The 13,687-nt window shown below is 64.5% G+C and overlaps 2 protein-coding genes across 2 annotated transcripts; both read right to left on the reverse strand.

Moving 5' to 3' along the window:
• Positions 1–646: 646 nt before the first annotated feature.
• On the reverse strand, positions 647–6,979 carry LMJF_20_1510 (conserved hypothetical protein; the record flags this gene model as incomplete). Its single annotated transcript, XM_001682853.1, has 1 exon — positions 647–6,979. One exon carries the CDS (start codon positions 6,977–6,979, stop codon positions 647–649), a length of 6,333 nt encoding a protein of 2,110 aa, XP_001682905.1.
• Positions 6,980–8,210: 1,231 nt separating this feature from the next.
• LMJF_20_1520 (conserved hypothetical protein) lies at positions 8,211–12,965 on the reverse strand (the record flags this gene model as incomplete). The annotated part of the gene is made up of 1 exon (XM_001682854.1): positions 8,211–12,965. The coding sequence occupies one exon, from the start codon at positions 12,963–12,965 to the stop codon at positions 8,211–8,213; it is 4,755 nt and encodes a 1,584-aa protein (XP_001682906.1).
• Positions 12,966–13,687: the final 722 nt, after the last annotated feature.

Raw genomic sequence — 13,687 nt, forward strand, 5'->3', positions numbered from 1 at the left:
TCAACACATCGACGTGGGCGATGACGACTCGTACTGATGACGCTGAGATCCTGTGATACGTGCGGCGTGTTCTGCGTGCACGGGAGGTAGCGTGACGGGAGGCGAGGCAATAGAGAAGGGAGAGAGGAGGGGGGGGGCTGAGAAGGTGCGATCCACGGAAGGAAGCAGGGCGAGGGGGAGGCGCGCACCATGGATGGCATGCGCCCGATGGGCTCCAGAAACAATCAACACGGAGCAGCACCAACACTCATGCGACGCTTCGTGACATGAGCCGGTGAAAGGGGGCAGAGGCTATCGCTCCCTCATGATCATCGCACCGCTGGCCATGACAGGTGGATGGGTGCCACAGTGGCCGCCACCGGGCCAGCCCACCATACGTAGATCGCGTTAGGTTCAGCCTTTTTTCCACTGATGACATCAGTGCGTTCACACGCGCTCCGCATCGTGACCAGACACGCCCTCGTCCAGTCGCATGCGATGCGCTGTCGCTGCCGCTGAGGCAACGATCCGGCCACAGAAGGAAACTGGAGATGTGTCGGCCCCCTCCCCCCGCCGACACACACAGGTGGACGCGCGGACACGATCCGCGTCATATTGCGGAGAATGCGCTTGGGCCGCAAGCGTGGGACAGCTGTAGATCGGCACTTCAGGCGCAAGATCCCTCCATGAAGGAGCGCAGCTGCATGGCCTTGGTGGGCCCCAGACGTTGAATGGCTTCGCGCAGCGCCGGGCCAGCCGACGGCGCCACCGTGCGCACCAAGTGCAGGCCTACAGGCCTCAGCGCCACTGCAAACGCCGCACTGAGAGGCGTGCAGAGCACCGCCACAACGTAGGCAAGCACGGTGTACAGCGCATCCGCGTCAGGGGCCGCAGCGTGTTCTGCAGCCGAGGTCATGATGCCCATAAGTAGCTCACTCATTAGGCGGCCGCAACGCAACAGCAAGAGTACGACGTCCTCGTTAACGCCTGCGTTAGAGGCTGACGAGGCACCGAGGCTGGCGAGAATGGCCAGGAGTACCTCCGCCTGCAGCCTATGCTGCAGCACTTGCTCTCGGAGAAGGGTGGAGCAGGAGAGGGTCGTATGCGCCAGGAACGGGGTGCTGCTCCACATGACGGTGAAAATGTGAAGAGGGTCGCGCGCCTCCCAAAGCAGCCGCAGCACCACTGGCCATGTTGCGCGATGAGCGAGTGGAGAATGGCAGACAACAGAGGAGTCGTCTGATGCAGCGCAGTGCTCCGCCAGCAGCAAACCAGCTGGAGACGCCAGTGCCAGCGCGCGAACCCACGTCGACCCTCCCTTACGCAGGTATGAGCGGACTGCTTGGTGCAGCCGAGCCAGCACTTCCTGCGGCACATCACCGAGAAGCGACTCTACCGACAGCTCAGTCAGGAGCGGAAGCAGTCGATTCAGGTCGAGCGAGGCGGTCATGCCTGCAAGGAGGATAGAGACAGCGACCTCTGCCTTCCAGACACCGGCAGCGGGCTGCGATAGAACGGGAGTGATGCGCTCGAGCAGAGCCGCAGCAGTATCACGTGACACTGGCGCCACCGTCACGATCCTTAGCAGCTCCGTGTCGACAGTGTCCCACGCCGACTGCAGCGGCTGCAAATTCGAGAGGCGCTTCCCGATGCGCGCGCACAGTCTCTCCTGCGCCAGCTGCGCGAGGAGGCTCTGGTGGTTTGCCGCCAGCTGACCGCTGAGGGCCACCATGCTTGTGAGCGCCGTCTTGCTTGCGGATGGGCTGCCGTCGGGTGGTGGTGGTGGTGGTGTGGCGGACAGTGCCAGGGTTGAAAGCACAAGAACCGCCAGGCAGCCTGACGCGTACCGGAGTGCCGGCCCCAGCACCGCCTTCAGTGGCTCTTGCGTGAGAAACGCCACTGCCTGCAGCACGTCACCAGCGCTGACCGACGTACGTGAGGCATACACGGAGGACGCTGCCGAGGTACCATCGTCGTTTCCACCGCCGCCGCCACTCCAGCCAAGACCAATGGTGTCGGCGGACTGCACGTAGCCGTTGGCCAGAGACGCTGCCGTCACGAAGAGCTCGCACAGCAACGTCAGGGCGGCTTGACACGGCGCCGACGTCAACGAGCGCAGAATGTTCCTCTGTGACTGCTTCGCTGCCGCCGCGTCTGCCGCACCATCACTGGCACTACTACCACCGTCACCACTTTCCAGGTGCATCGCTGACGCCTGAGCAACCTTCGCCAGGGCGACGATAACGTGCCCTGCGCCGCTGCCGCCAATCAGCAGAAAGCCGCGCCCTCTGTCGTGCAACTTGTGGCAGGCGTGTAGAAGCAGCAGCAGCGAGCGCAGCACGCGCCGGCACGAGCTTGGGTCCGCCATGTTGCACCGGCTGTACTGCACCGCCAGCGATGTGCACCCCTCGAGGGACAGAAGACCGTGCTGAAGGACCGTCGTAAGTCCGACAACCAGTTGCGTCTTCCACTGGAGGAGCACCGGGGTTTCGCGGCTGCAGCCCTGCTGCTGCGTTGCGTTGCCCCACGCCACCAGTACTTCGTGCAGCACGGCGATAGTGGACATCTGCACTTCGGGGTGCACCTCCACCAGCTGTGCCGCCGCCACAACAACCGGCAGCAGCGCTCGCCGCGCCTCATCATCGCTTTCGCGGCCGGTGGTGGCGCTGCTGCTGCTCGACGCGCTGATCGAGCGCAGTACACTGTAAAGCAACCACATCGCCGCCTCCTTGGCTGCGACATCGAAGGTGAGAGAGGCAGCTACGGAGTGACCGCCGCCGGCGCCGAGGTCGAATGTCATCGGACCTCGCGCCTCGTCTGCGCCGCCACCCCCGCCAGCCCCACCGGCCTCACTCAAGATGCCACCCATGCCTTCTTCGCCGCACTCCTCCGCGTACTCCTTGGCGCCCTCGCTGTCGCTGCCACCGCCGCGCACGGTGTCGGCTGCGCCCGCCTCCTCCACGGCTGCAAACATGTCCGTGTCCCGCTTCGCGATGTCCACCTGCACATGTGGCGAGCGCGCCTGCAGCACTGCCCGGATGCCGTCAAGGTACGTCTTTAGTGATAAGTCGGCCCCGGCGGCCTCGAGAGGCGTCCATGTGCTGCGCGGCGACAGTGGCGGCGTGTACATGGACTGCGCAACAGACACCCACTCCCTCCGCGTCGCTGCTGCAATGGCAACGTCCACCTGCACCGCAACGTCTACAGGGCTTAGCAGCCGCACGTTGCCGCGCGCTGCGGATGGCGAAACCTTTGTGACGCCCTCCATCGCCATCCTCCAGAGAACAGCGAGACTCCTTGATACACCGTCGTCCAGCATCACGCGTCGGCGGAGGGCTGTGCTCTGCCCTCGCACCCGCACGTTAGCCCGAAACGCCGCGTTGGCTTCATCAGGGGGTATGAAGGTTACGTGGTCGAGGCACTGATGCAATAATGCGTGCCACAAGTCGCGTTGCTCACGCATGTCTGCCAACGCCGCCTGTTCCCCTTCGCGCTGCTGCTTCAGCGTGTAGATGTGCACGGCATCAAGTGCCGCCGCCACCACCGTCGATGAAGAGGCGCGCTGCCCTCTTAGAGCTGCCGCGTGGCTCTGCTGCAGGAGTGCCAGCGCGGTGCCATGCCGAACGGCGGACGCGCCCGCCATGTTACCCGGGAACGCTGCCCACAGCTGCTGCACAGCCGTGAGCACCCCTAACGCCGACTCCGGCGACCACCAAAGGCGGTTCGCGGCTGTCATGGGGGCGAGCAGAGCCGCCATTACGCTGTCGAACAACGCTGCTTCCACCTCTGCCGGATACGCGCGCGTAAGGCGCAGGGAGAGCAGCAAGAGGATCGGCACCGAAATGGCCGCCGCGGTGGTCGCTGTGGGCGCGGAGCTGGTGATTTGCTTCCATGCTTCTACCAGGAGCGATGTAGCGAGCGGAAGGGTCGGACTGCTATCGTTGTCTGTGCTCGTCGCAACGGCTGTGGCTGCTCTACACTCCTTGTAGCAGCTGTGCGCCTCACTGAGTACCATGAGCGCGCTGAGGGCGTCATACTGGACCGACTTACCCACGAACCCCTGCGCCGCGGCGCTCATGGTCTGGCTGGTGTACAGGTCCACCTGGTCCGTGGAGACCAAGCAGCGCCCCAGCACCTTGGCAGCGAGCAGGCGCACCTCCACACTCGCGCGGGCGACGGCAGGAACAAGCTGGGCCGCCAGCGACTGCCACTGTCTCACCTCCGCGTCCCAATCTGCGTTCTGCCACAGCGGTGCCGCCGTGCGAGGCGATGCCTCCTGCAGGAACTGCTCTACGATGCACAAGCAGTTCCACAGCGCCACATCCCGCTGCATCACCCGCCGCGCCTCGTCCTCGGCGCTCTCCGCGGCACCGACGCCCACAGGCGTGCAGTACACCTCGAACAGATCGGTGCGCAGGGAGGTAAGGAGTGCAACGCAGACACCATCGGCACCGGCTCGCTGCAGAAAGTGGCGCAGCGTCCAGCGCAGCAGCCGCACCGCGTGACCGCCGCACTCTTCCACTGTGTGGGTCGGGGTCTCTGCAGCCGCGGAGCTTGCGCCAAAGGGCGCCTCGGACGTGGAGTTCGGCAGCAGATCCGCACGCAGCAGCCGCATCGACTGCGCGGCCGACGCGACGGTTGCGTCGCAGGCGTCAGCGAAACTGAGCACCGGAACGCCCTGCGCGCACGCGGTGGCGACGTCTTTCAGCGCCTGCGCGGCGAGCCAGCGGAGGCTGCCGTCGTCTTTGCACGTGGGCCACGGCTTGCTGGAGATGAGTTCGAAGAGAGAGCCACGGCTGATGGCGAAGTACGCTGTCGCTGCCGACGAGGTAGCTGCACTGGCGTCTTGCTCCGCGACGTTGGACTGCGAGGCAAGATGCGCTTCCATAAAGCCTACCGCCAGCATGCGCTCCATATCACTGATGACTGGAGCTCGCCGTAGCATCGCGCACGCCGCCGCAACAGCCTTGTAGTAGGCGATCGTTGGCGCGGGGTTGCCGACGAGGAGGTTCATAAATCCCACTGCGCAGGGCAGCACCTCATCACGAACGGCCCCCAGCACCGCTTCTGCGCTGCCGCGCAGGAGGTCGTAGAGAAGCTGTGTAAGACGGAAGATCAGCTCAGCTTGCCGGTAGTGAACGTTCTGCACGGTGCGAGGCGGGTCGCCGCGGCTAAGGCGCAGCAGAAGCCGAATGCAGATGTGCACCAAGGAGACGCGGTCCTCCTCGCCAAGTGTGTCTTCGTGTGACGCGGACCCTCCTCGAAGCACGGAGGCGGCGTCTAGGAAGGCCCGCACGTGCAGTTGGAAGGCGAGCGTGTTCGCTACATCTGCGCTGTCGATCCGCGCGCACTGGTGCTGCAGGTGCCGTGCGTACAGCACGTTCGTGCGCGCCACCGCCGCCAGCACCTCCACGCCGGCGTGCAGAAGACTCGGCGTCGCCTGCACCGCCGCCAGCACGTCCTCGGCTACCTTGAAGCCGATCTCCAGCGACGATGTGAGGGTGAGCATGACGCCCTGCAGCGCCACCATGGCGGTGCGCGCCACTGCCTTGTCCTCGCCAGACCGCTGAATGTAGCCACGTAGCGCGTCTGCCAGCACCACTCGGTACCCGTTCGAGGGGAGCTGCGTGGCCCACTCCAGCATGGCATCTGCGAGAAGCCGCGGCATGTACGCCCGCGCGTCGTCGGCCAAAGGAACCAACAAGACGAAGCAGCACTGGACGGCATCTGCTGTGGTGGCAGGGGTGGCGCCGCAGCTGCAGAGCGTTGCTAGCGCCGTGGCAAGGGCGCGCTGGGCGGCGCGACTCATGCGCTCGTTAAAGCTGCGCTGCACGACACGGCTCCCCTCAACGGCGTCTGAGCCGCCAAAGAACTGCCACCGCACACGGCCACTGCCGCCCCCGCCAACGCCGCGGTACCCACTGCGTTCTTCCCCCGCAGGCTTCGATGTGGATGGGGTCGACGCCTGCAGGATGTCCGCCAGCACGTCCATCGTGAAGTCGCATTGATAGAAGGCGAGGAGGTAGCCCATGACTACCCCGACGTCGTGCAGCTCCCCGTCGGCGACGCTGTGGAGGGACGCCTCGTCGCAGAGGGTGAGCAGCATGTCTATTAGCGCATACGCTACCGTCGGCGAGGTCACGCGCAGGCCCGCCTCCAGCAGACCGCGGAGCGACGTTCCGACCGCGATTCGCACACTCGGCTCAGCTGCCCTGGTGCACGCGCGTTTTATATACTCGATCATCTCGGAAGTGCAGGCTTGGATGCCCGGCGCATCTGGTTGGTGCTGCAGCAGCGGCGGCAGCACCTGCAGGGCCAGGAGGCGCGCCTCCAACGACAGCATGTTCGCTGGGTGCGGCAGCTGCGCGCGACGGAACGGCGGCAGCGGCGATCCCGCCAGGTTCCTGCGCAAGAGGATGGGTAGGAGCTGCAATGCCCCACAGAGGCTTGCGGTGGACGTGGGGGACGAGGTGCCAGCGTTGTCGCGAGACAGTGTCGTTACTGTTGCCCACGTCCGCTCGATCCACTCCACCACGACATGACTTGGCACCAGCACCGGGCAGCTCGGACTGGCAGCGCCGATGCCAAGTTCCACACTACCAGCGTTGGGTCGAGTTACCCAGCCGAGGAAGGTGTCCAGTAAACGCAGACACCGCTGGAGCACCACGTACGGGAGCATGCCCTGCAAGATGTGGTCGACGATGAGTGCACCAAAGCGGCTCGCGACGTTGCTCTGCTGCAATGAGGCGCACCATGCCACCAGCGCAGCGCTGGAGCGCACGCGTACGTCGGCAAACAGCTGATCGATGTCTTGCAGCACTTGTGCGTAGCAGAGATACCGTCCTCCCATTCTTACGCCGGCGATACCGCCACTGCCACCGCTGCTGCTGCCTGTTATGCTCGGGCTGGTCAGCCGCTGCGCTGGCAAGCTCCACTCCACCGTGGCGTCCTGCAGCGAGCTCACAAGCGTGGGCAGGTCATGTTGCGTCTCCTCTGCCATGGATCTGTCTGTATGCGCCTGCTTGAGGGCGACGCGAGAAATCAGCTAAGCTGGAGACGTGGCACGGCAGCAGCGGCTGCGAAGCATGCCCAAGAGAGAACGAGGGGTGGAGAAGCCGTCCTTGGCGCGCGTTTGGGATGTGGGTCACAGTGTTGGACGCGACTGGCACGATACGGTGCGGCGGGTGGTGCAATGGTGAGGTGGCGAGGGAGCAGCGCGAGCGCCAGCGAGGAGGACGGGGCGCCGGTAAGCGACTCCTTACACCCCTTCACACGTCTGCCTCTCGCCGTCTTTCCTGTGTCAATCAGGCGTGCACGCTGGACGAGTTGCTGCTGCCGATGTGCGCACTGAGCAAGCACCGCGAACTACACGGCGACAGACAGGAGCGACTGGCACTCGCCGACCACGAAGCGCGCCGTGGAGAGTGAGGTGGTGGTGGTGGTTGTGTGTGTGTGTGTGTATGGGGGGGGAAGCGTGCATGTGTATATTTTTTTGTGTGGTGAACCAGAGATAGAAACGGTAGCGGTAGAGCGCGACGAGCTTTGAAGGTGAGAGGCTCAAGCGAGAAAGGCATGTGCATCCGGCGCTCATCCAGCACAAGACTCGCCGAGTTGTGACCTTATCAAGAGAGTAGGGGTGGAGGGGGAAAGGGGGATTCAACATGTGTCCCACCCCTACTCAGGGGGTGGTGGTGCGCGCGCTCCGCTTGGTACTCTTCTGCACCCCGCACCGAAGGAAACACATCACAGTCCGCACCCGAGCCCGCGGACTCATTGTGCACCAGTCGGTATGCGCACCGGCCGTGCGCGTCGCCGTCGTGAGGATGGTGGTAGCCAGTCCTTAGTGCCTCCATGGATAGGGTAGCTCTGGAAGCCGAAGCAGTATCGTTGCTGTCCTTCTCTCGCTTACACACGTGGTACGTTACATCGGAAACATGCACACGCATCGGTAAAGCGAAATGGGCAAAGGCAAGAGTGTCGGATGCACCACACACGCACACGCACACGCGCGTGAGACATCACAGATGCGTGCGCCCTTGTGTGCGTCCCTCTGTTAGCTCATGCTAGTAGTAGTGGTTCGCCGCGGTATCTGTACATCCAGCACATGTGAGGCGACAACCTTGAGGAGGGTCTTCGTAAAATCGGAAGGGTGGGTCCGAGTAGAGAGATGAGCAGAGCAACGCCGTGCACGCCGGCGACCACATCCGTGTTCTCTCGCTTGTGCTTGTCTCCTACATCGCTGCCATGTCCTTCACGGTCAGCACCCATGTCTGTCGCCACTGTGCCTCCTGCCGCTCGTAGAAGTCGAATGCGTTGCTGAGGACACCAGCGGCTTCGTTGCCCTGCGAACTCACCGACTGAACCGCGGCGCGGAGGAGCTGCGCGCACTCCAGCACGAGCGGAGCCCGCGGTACGAGAAGCGGAACAGAGACCTCGGCGGCGGCGGCGGCGGCCTTTGCGTCCATCGCTATCGATGCACGCCCTTTACGGCCACTCGGGTTTGAAGATGCGGAGGACGTTGCTGCAGAGATGCGCTGGTGGCCGTGTCCTTGAGGCCCCTTGCTGTCGCTGGTGAAGCGGACAGCAGCTGGCACATACGCCGCTGCCGCCAGAGGTGGGGCTACGGCAGTTTGGGGGTGCTGCGCGTTGTACTGCGAGAGGGGGACACACGTGTTCAGCGGCAGCCCAGGTAGCTCGACATCGCTCCACTGCGAAAGCTGCGCGAGCGGCGCACTCTCCATCGCCGCCGCCGCTGCTGCTGCTGCCACAGATGCGTTGGCGTGCCGCTTACTAGCCGCAGATGGGTTGGTACCAGGGGTGTCGGCGCGGTGCAGCGGCATCACCTCCTGCAGCCGTGGGTCCTTCTTCGCGCCGGCCGTCCCCTCCAACTCTGAGGCCGCTCGCTCGTGTTGCGCGCGCAGCTCCAGGAGGTGCCGTAGTCCGCGATGGTGGCCGCCTTCCACCACCTCTGTCGTGGGGACGAGGTGCTGAGGGGTGACCAATCCCTTGAGAAGGTGCGAGTAGGAGTGCAAAGCTGTCCAGCAGCGCGCCACATGCAGCCCGACTTCATCTTCCACCTCTCGCAGGCTCCAGGCCCACGCTTGCTGCAGGGCCAACTCCGTCGTGTCGCTGCGAGTTGCCTCTGCATCTGTCAGCAATGTGAGGGCCGTGGCGTTGGGCTGACGGGCTAAGGAGAGCTTGACTGCCCCTCGGTGCGCACGCCACTGCTCGCTACTCTGCGCCTGAAAACGCCACCACGGCCGCAGCACAGCCTCGACACGCTCAAGGATGGCGGTCGTGGCCGCTGCGCTCAAGGTGCGCACAAGGAGAGATGGCGTGCTCTGCAGCGTGTTCCACAGCTCCTGCACGCGCTGTCGAAAGGGTTGGCCTGCCTTGGCCATGTACGACTTGACTCGCTCCTGCTGTGCAAGGCACAGTGCCGCAACGGCGGCGTTGAGCTGCTCCACCTTGCCGCCAGTCATTCCAGGCAGTCGGCGGTACATGTCGCCCGGAAAGGCTTTGACGTGGCGCTGTGCCGCAGCCTCTGCGTCCCTCAGCACTTGCGCCGTCCACTGTGCCACCTGCTCAGCGTACGTCGCAGGCGTGGAGAGGGGCATGGCGGTGTGCCCAGCGGTGGGGGTGCCCTGGACGTCTTTGGCGCGGCGCCCCGCCTTCGAGGAGACGCTGCGGCTGCCGGTGCGGCCGCGCACCGCCTCGGGCTCCTCCTCTCCAAGCGCCATAGGCAGCACGTAGTGCAGCGGTGACACTCGCAACATCTCGACTGTGTGCGCCAGCAGCCCCAAGCGGCACCCACGCGCGTACAAGAGCCCACGGAGCTTGTCCAGAGAGGCGAGCACGGTGCATGCAGACGCCGCCCGGATGCGGTCCTGCTGCATCGCCTTCGTCACCTTGAGGTTGTGCTCCACCATGTTTTTTAGATCCTCCGTTGTCAGCGGTGTGTCGCCACCACCATCACCCGCCGGTGAGGCTGCTGAGGGGCTCTCTTTGAACAGTGCATGTATAGCGGCCGCCAAGTCCATCACCGGTGCGGCGGAGGCCTCGTCCACCTCCCTCACCACCATCGCCACCCCTGCCGCAAGCTCTGCCTCTTCGGTCGCCGCTGTCGTGAGCAACGCCTGCACCTGTGCCTTCAGTCGGGCCAACCCCTCCTGCACCGTCTGGAACACGCTCAGCTCCGCACTGCTGTGCTCCACTGTGCTAGTCCATGTTGCCTTCCAGTTATCGACCTCGGCAGCGCGCGTCTGCTGCTGATCCTCGACGGCTTTGAGCGACTGCGTGAGTGTTTCCTGCACCTCTGCGCGCAGGTGGTCGACGCGCACCTGGACCGGGTCGTCCACCGGCAGCTGCGCTGCCGTGTCGCCGCCGCGCAGCTCCACTGCTCGATCGTGCAGCAGCTGCGCGCAGTCCTCCTCGATGACTGCCCGGGCCCTTTCGAGATTGTGCACCGCCTCAGCGCAGCGGTCTGCCAGCGCTGTGCAGTACTCGGCGCAGAGGGCGTCATGCCGGCTCACCAGCGTTCTTACGGCGTTCGTCGACATAGCCTCACGCACTTTCACGAGCAGGGTGGCGCGCTCGCGAATGAGCGCCTGGTCCGAGTCGCTGTGTGACGTCTGGGCGAGAAATGTGTGCTTGAGTGCCTGCACCCGCGACACGCGTTCCGCTATCCGCAAGAGCATCTTGTCCCCCCTGTTCTTTGCATCTATCAACTCGCGCACGCGGGCTTCGTATACGGTTGCCTGCAACGTCGCGGGCCGCCGGTGATGGTATCGCAGCGCCTCTGCCGCGCGGTGCTGTACATCGGCCTGAAAAGCTGCCGTGTACAGCCGCCAGCTCTCCCACGCATGCCGCTGCAAGCTGAGGCCCCACTTCATGAGTGCACATCGCAGATACTCCTTCCACTCTGACACTCGCGACTGGGGAAGGAACAACGACACGTGTTGCTGCGCTGGCTGCAGCTCGGGCAGCAGGTTCAGGTAGAACTGCTGGAAGTCCGCTCCCGGAGCCGCCCCAGCGGCTGCCGTCTTGTCGTCATCGAAGTCCTCCAGGTTCGCATCAGCATTCGCAGTTACATCGCCGCCGCCACTACGTGCTGTCACGCAAGCGAAGCGGAAAGCGACCGAGTCGATGGTGAACTCCTCCCCGTGTGAGGTGGACCAGCGCGGTGCAGCGGCGGCGGCGGGCACGCTTTCGTGCGTGCTTGCAGGTACGGCACCGGCAGAGTTCTTGCGCTGGAACTGCTGTTGTGGAGTGCCGGGTATCTCACACTCGTCAGAGGAGCTCAGCCGGACCCACGACAGCCCCGCCTGCCTGCTCAGCTCCCCGACGCACGCCTGACCGACTTGCAGCACGTCTGCGGTCGCGTTTGCCACACGGCTGCGAACGGCTTCGTAGTAGCGAGTGTGGGCGTCGGCGATCGACTGGAGACACATGAGCCCCGCTGTGTACCGTGCCTCCGCGGCCGCTGGCGTCTCCTGTTGCCGCAGCTCGTCCTCCAACACACGCAGCTGCAGCTCCAGCCGGGCCACCTCGTCGCGGTAGTCCATCTCCTTTTCTTGCCACTGCGCGTAGAGTCCGCGCAGGAAGCCGAGGAGGCCACGGGTGGAGGCGAGGAGGATGTCGGTGGCCCCCTCAAGGCTCACCAGCATGCTACCAGTGGACTTGACGGCATCGGCACAGAACTGGGCGTAGCCGCGCTGAAAGCCGCGCGACACAAGGTGCGCAAACCACTGCCCTTCCTTTTTGATGGCGGGCACACAGAGCGCCCACGCGGCAGACCGCACTATGGACTGTTTCATGGCGAGCACCCCGGAATGGGCATCGGTGAGGGAGTGGAGTGCGTCATCGAGCAAGTCAGCAGCCTCGTCAGGTGACACATCCTGCCTATCCTTATCAGTGCCGCTGTGCGCGAGAGACGCACGCTGCAGCAGCGACGGCTCTTCGCTGATCGGACGCGCGATCGCTTCGACATCGCTGAGGGTCTGCTCTGCAAGGGCGGCCGCCACGCTTGTGCGCGCAGCTTCGTCGGCTCTCACGCGGACCATCAGCTCGTTACAGCGTGCGCGGCAGTGCCGCAGGAGAACGCTCACGCGCATATGCCACTCCTCCAGCACCGCCTGCGGGTCCTCGTCGACGAAGACGGGCTGATGCACATTCGGTTCGAAGGAGCGCAGCCAACCGTTGGCGCCACTGCCGCCACACACCTGAAGCTCCGCGGTGCTCGCAGACGGTTGCGCAACCTCGAGGGAGTCCACCACCTCCGTCAGCCCGCGAGTGAGCCCCTCAGCCTCGCTGCGGATAGCTCCGATCAGCTGCCCTGCTGCCTTCACAGACTGCAGCCGCCCCTCCGGGCGGTGGAACAGCGCTGAGCGCAGCACTGTGATGCACCACGTTACGTGTTGCTGAGCCATGTACACTTGCGTATCCCGGTAGACCGCGACGAGCGTGCGTTGGTAGTGCTGGTGCTTGTACAGCTCCCGCTGCCGAAGCTGCGTCGCCATTGTCTGCATGCCCAAGTAGTTCCCGCCGAGCTGCTCATTGGTGTGGTGGAGGATGCGCTGCGCAAGTACCTGTGACTCGGTTGTGCTGGTGACGGCGATGCGGGTGAGGCTGGCCATCAGCTCTTGCACCGCCGCCTGGATGTGTTTGCAGCGTGCCTCCTCCGCACTGGCGATGTCCGCAAAGCACGTGTCGATCGCTGCCACGCGGCTGCGGTGATGGTCTCGCACCTCGACGAGGAGTTGCACGAGGCGCAGTCGATCTTGCTTCATGAGAGTCATGGCCTGTGCCCGGCCCTGATCGTCGGCGGTGGAGCAGTGGTACATGTCGGTGCACACTGGCAGCACTGCATCCGGGTCAGCATCCAGGAGCGCTTCGTTGTGCGCCTCAGCTTCTTCTTGCTGCTCAGAGAGTCGCTGCTGCTCTTGGGTTATCATCGACAGAGTGGCAGCGTGGCTCTCAGCCAACATGGTGTGCAGCAGCACTACACGCTGCTGTTGCGCTGCGTCGACGTCACTGTTAAACGACCGGGCGCTAGCGCGGAAAGCCTCAATGGCGTCACGGTGCCTCGCGACAAGCCGCTCGTGGAGTGTGCCGCCACCCGCCGCTCGCTGCGCAGGCGCGGGACCGGCAAATGCGGTGCCAGGGGCCGAGTCTGACATGTGTTTTCGTGGCGAGGCGGGAGGTGGCCCCTGCAGCATGGGTAGTGCCGTGTCCATGGCTACAGCTGTGCGGCGCACACGTGCAGGTCGGCAAAGGCGTAAAGAAAGGGAGAGTGAGAGACCTTGCTGAGCGAAGCCGACTTTGATGTGCACCAGTGTGCGGGCCAGCGACACGGAGCAGTAGAAGGTGCGGGCACCGCTGCAGAACGCAGAGAGGAGGGAGGGGAGGGGAGAGGAGGGTTGAGATGTTTGAGAGGGCGCACGGAGCGCACCAGGCCGTGGGTGGGGCGAGGAGGTGTGGTGCTCGCCGCTGTCAGTCGTCGTTGTCGTCACTCTTTATGTTACTCAATGCTACGCATGCAAGTGTAAACCGAGGAGTGGGGCAGTGCAGTGCAGTGAGAATGTGTGTGTGTGTGTGTGTGAGGGGAGGGGGCGGGGTGCCCACAGTGAGCGGCGACAAGCAGTGCGGTACAAGGATGGGTGGGAGAGTGCAGTACTTTAGAGCGCAACTTGCAGACTCTGCATTGATC

This window comes from Leishmania major, chromosome 20 (genome assembly GCF_000002725.2).
Source record: "Leishmania major strain Friedlin complete genome, chromosome 20".
In the NCBI taxonomy this organism is placed as follows: domain Eukaryota; phylum Euglenozoa; class Kinetoplastea; order Trypanosomatida; family Trypanosomatidae; genus Leishmania; species Leishmania major.